Source organism: Nanorana parkeri, unplaced genomic scaffold (genome assembly GCF_000935625.1).
Source record: "Nanorana parkeri isolate BGI_ZX_2015 unplaced genomic scaffold, ASM93562v1 scaffold97, whole genome shotgun sequence".
Lineage (NCBI taxonomy): Eukaryota > Metazoa > Chordata > Amphibia > Anura > Dicroglossidae > Nanorana > Nanorana parkeri.
This window is the reverse complement of record NW_017306365.1, coordinates 729,084-732,767: the sequence shown is the minus strand read 5'-3', so window position 1 is coordinate 732,767 and position 3,684 is coordinate 729,084. Positions and strand designations below refer to the sequence as shown.

Here is a 3,684-nt window from a genome sequence, read left to right as displayed (position 1 = left end):
ATTTTTTTTACATTTACAAGCAGACCAACATGAAAAACTGAAAACAATGGGTTGGTAGAAACTATAACACTACCAGAGGTTCTGCAACCATTCAAGCACCCCTGGCAGTGTCATAGTTCCTTCTACACCCTGTTGCCTTTGTGTAAGCTGCGCATGTTAGTCTGCTTGTGAGTGTGTAAAAAAATAAAAGGAACATGAAATAAAAAACACTGAATACAACATTTACACATTCATCAAGAGTTCAATATATATTTTAGTATAGTAACAGCTCAGAAGCAGGTGTCCTATGTACAACAGTTAATTTTTGTATTTTTTTTTTTTTTTCTTCTGATATGCTTTTCCTAATATGCACTAGCAAATTTAGCCAGAGATGTCAAAAACAATGGCCAGAAGACATAGGCAAGCTAAAGAAAACCACATGGTAGCTACAGTATGAAACAGTGTCAGAGAAGATGCTGTGTCACCTGTGTCCAGGTTTTGTCTAAGTTCCCGAATCTTGTTGGTGGATCCTGGTTTCCTGTATATCCCCTCTGTATACAAGCCATGCATCTCGATGTAGTTGACAAGTTTCTCCAGAAGCACAGGGACTGTGCGTTCCTCATTGGCAAGACGTGATAATTCTACTCCAAAGTGGCGGTTGGACAGTTCATTGTCATACTAAGGGTAGCACAAAACAGATATAATTCAGGATCGTGGGAGAGAGAGAGGGAGGGAGGGAAGTGAGGGAGAGGGAGAGGGAGAGATGATACACAGCGAGTCTACCTTTTTACTGCAGGAAGTGGTGATCTGGGAGCAGCACTTCTTGTGGCAGGCGAATCTACACACTGAGAAACAATACCAAGGAAGAAATCAGCAAGCAGATATTGACATTTAAGCATACCACACACTACACATTTTATACACAAGGACACAGCTGAAATAGGCACCAAGTTGTTTTGGAAATACAAAAGGCGCAAAACAAGATTTTTGTGCTTACCGTTAAATGTATTTCTTGAAGTCTATTGAGGCACACAGGACTTTAGTAATTTAGCCCACAGGACTAATAAAACCAGAGGGGCAGGACCTGTGTCCCTCAAATGGACTTTTCATAAAGACACTTTATGGTACAAAAATCTATTTTTTTATACTCATAGATTAGATTGTCATTAACAGACACAACGCAGATACAGCAGCCATGTCATAAATACACATATTAACGTGAGTTCATGTCAGAGAGAATGGGAACTGTATCTATAAAAGGGATGAATGTGTTTCATGCAATCTTACATTTACAAACAGCTGCTCGGTCCATGATCCAGATAAGTGAAGAGCAGTACTCGCAGTATGTGGGTATGTTGTATTGAGTGGCTTTAAATATATGTCCATTGTGCTCCTCTACCTAAAATATACAGAGAAAATGGATAAAGAGTAGAAAAAAATAAAGACACACCAAAAGGACACCCTGACATAAATAATTTCTGCAATCTAACAAGGAATTCTCAGAAATACAAATGGATACTGAAAATTATTTTAAAATAAAATAACAAGCTAATCACTAAAAAGAGAACCAGTAAAACTGACAAGATGAGATCCATAAACTTACAATATCGGATTCTTTTTTCCTTCTTTTCTTTCTTTCTGTCTTTTGAATCTTGGGGAAAAAAAGACAAAACATAATTGTTATTTCACTAAACGATATTTACCATTACATAAGGTTCACTGCTGCAGTTCAGGTGCCTACAATTACCTTCCCAGCAGTATAATTCAGCGGTTTATATTCGGTGACAAATTCATCCAGGAACACCTTGAACGTATTGATCCAAACTTTAACGGGTGATTCACTCCAGCTCCGTGGTTGATGCTGTTTCATGGTCTTATCAAGGATCTGCTCAAACAGGGCCCCTAAATCCCTGTATCGGATACTCTTCCCATCCTCTCCCTGTGAAAGGTAACACAATTACATTTACATACATATATACAAATCTATAATTTTACCTATACCTACAGGGAATCAAGATGGCAATATACAGTGGGATATTTACACAATTATATAGATCAATATTTAAAAAGTACTGCTCCTCATTAATTCATACGAGGCCATAAAAAAATCATATAGAATTATGTACGACTAGTGTAAACAACTGAAATGGAAATCTGAGTTGGGGTAATGAACAACCAGACTTCCCTGGGCTTTGCATGATTTTACTTTTAAAGCTCTTAATTCTTACAGAGGTCTTCCATTTATCAAGAAAACGTGCAAATACCTTCAGTCATGAAGAAAGCTTAGCTTTGGCAATTAGATTTTATTCAAGTTAGAACATTATTAAGAATCGGAGTATAAAATACAGTAGTCACAATCATTGTGATAACTTTACATGCAATAAACACAATGTGACCTTATGGTAAATGTTACATATATCAAAATCTTCTTGTAAAAAGGAAAACTACCATCAGTGTGGTTGAATACAGGCTGAAAATATTCTGCCGGAATTCCTTCAGAGCTCTTTTGAAGAGAACATCCACCAAAGAATCCTTCTTTCCATCTTCAGAATCCAGATCGTTAATCTAACCAAAAGAGAAAATATATATAACTACTAAAACTTTTTTTTAAAAAGCTGCAAGCTCCCGTTATAAGACCTAGAATAATTTCCAAGAGTATGGAAAGATGTGCTTACATAGGTTTTGCGCACTCATGGGCTAGAATTATAAGGAAAATGCCTCTTAATGTTGGATGAAGATCAGTGTTTCAATCAATTTGTGGCTTACCAGAGAAGTTAGGATATTAGAAACCGCCACACAGGGACCCTGATCCATAATATTCCTGCACTCATACAGTATTCTCTAAACCAGGGTTTCTTAAAGTGTGGGTCGCGACCCCATATGGGGTCGCGCAAGTGAATGGGGGGGGGGGTCGCGATCTGAATCCCCAGCCAGAGTTGCCATCAGAGGGGTATGGAAATTAGTTGTGTGAGGCGCCCAGGGAGGCCCGGGCTCCAAGCAAGATTTTTTTATTATAGTTTAATATGTGCGGTGGTGGGAGGGGAGAGAGTGAGTTTGGGAGTAGGATAAATACACACCGAACGACAGAGAGGGTGGTTTAGACGGGAGACCGATGCTGAATTACTTGCAAACCAGACTCTTACAGCCCCACTGACTGCCATAAAAATTAAAGCTGCGAAGTGGATGGGATTTGTCCTGAGCTTAAAACGAAGATGTTTGTGTTTGAGGTGTCCCAGTACACATGGATTGTATGCATTGTGAAGCTAGGGCTTAGCATTGCTCCAAGACTGCCAATGCAGGTCTGCAGCAGCAAAGGAGTTAAATTCATTCACCCTGTTGACGGACATCGACCGACGCTAGGGGGGAGAGAGACACCGATCGACGCTGGGGGGAGAGAGACACTGTCTGATGCTGTGGGAACAACATAGCTGCTCCTGTTAGCACTGGCACTCACTAGCTCCTTTCAGCCAGAGCTCTGACAGTTCCGAGTGAGCTCGGGCTGAAAGAAAGGATTAGCAAGGTCTGCACCAGACCTTATTAATCAACCACTGGATCACTAGGGAATGTGCAGGTGATGGGGCTCTTATTTTTTTCTGCGGAGGACGAGGGGGGAGAAACGAGGGGGGATATGTATTATTTTGCATTTGTGTATGTTTGGGGGGGAGGGTGTATTTCTGTGTGTGTGTGTGGTTGTGTGGTTGAGTT

At 40.1% G+C, this 3,684-nt stretch overlaps 1 protein-coding gene across 1 annotated transcript in view; it reads right to left on the bottom strand.

Moving 5' to 3' along the window:
- Positions 1–3,684, bottom strand: part of MYO9A (myosin IXA) — a 115,024-nt gene that overhangs the window by 12,240 nt on the left and 99,100 nt on the right. Inside the window, exons 31-36 of the mRNA XM_018552780.1 lie at positions 2,428–2,544; positions 1,727–1,918; positions 1,583–1,630; positions 1,267–1,378; positions 763–824; positions 465–657 (exon numbers count right to left, since the gene is read on the bottom strand). Coding sequence (XP_018408282.1) covers positions 465–657; positions 763–824; positions 1,267–1,378; positions 1,583–1,630; positions 1,727–1,918; positions 2,428–2,544 — 724 coding nt within the window. The remainder of the gene's footprint in view (positions 1–464; positions 658–762; positions 825–1,266; positions 1,379–1,582; positions 1,631–1,726; positions 1,919–2,427; positions 2,545–3,684) is intronic.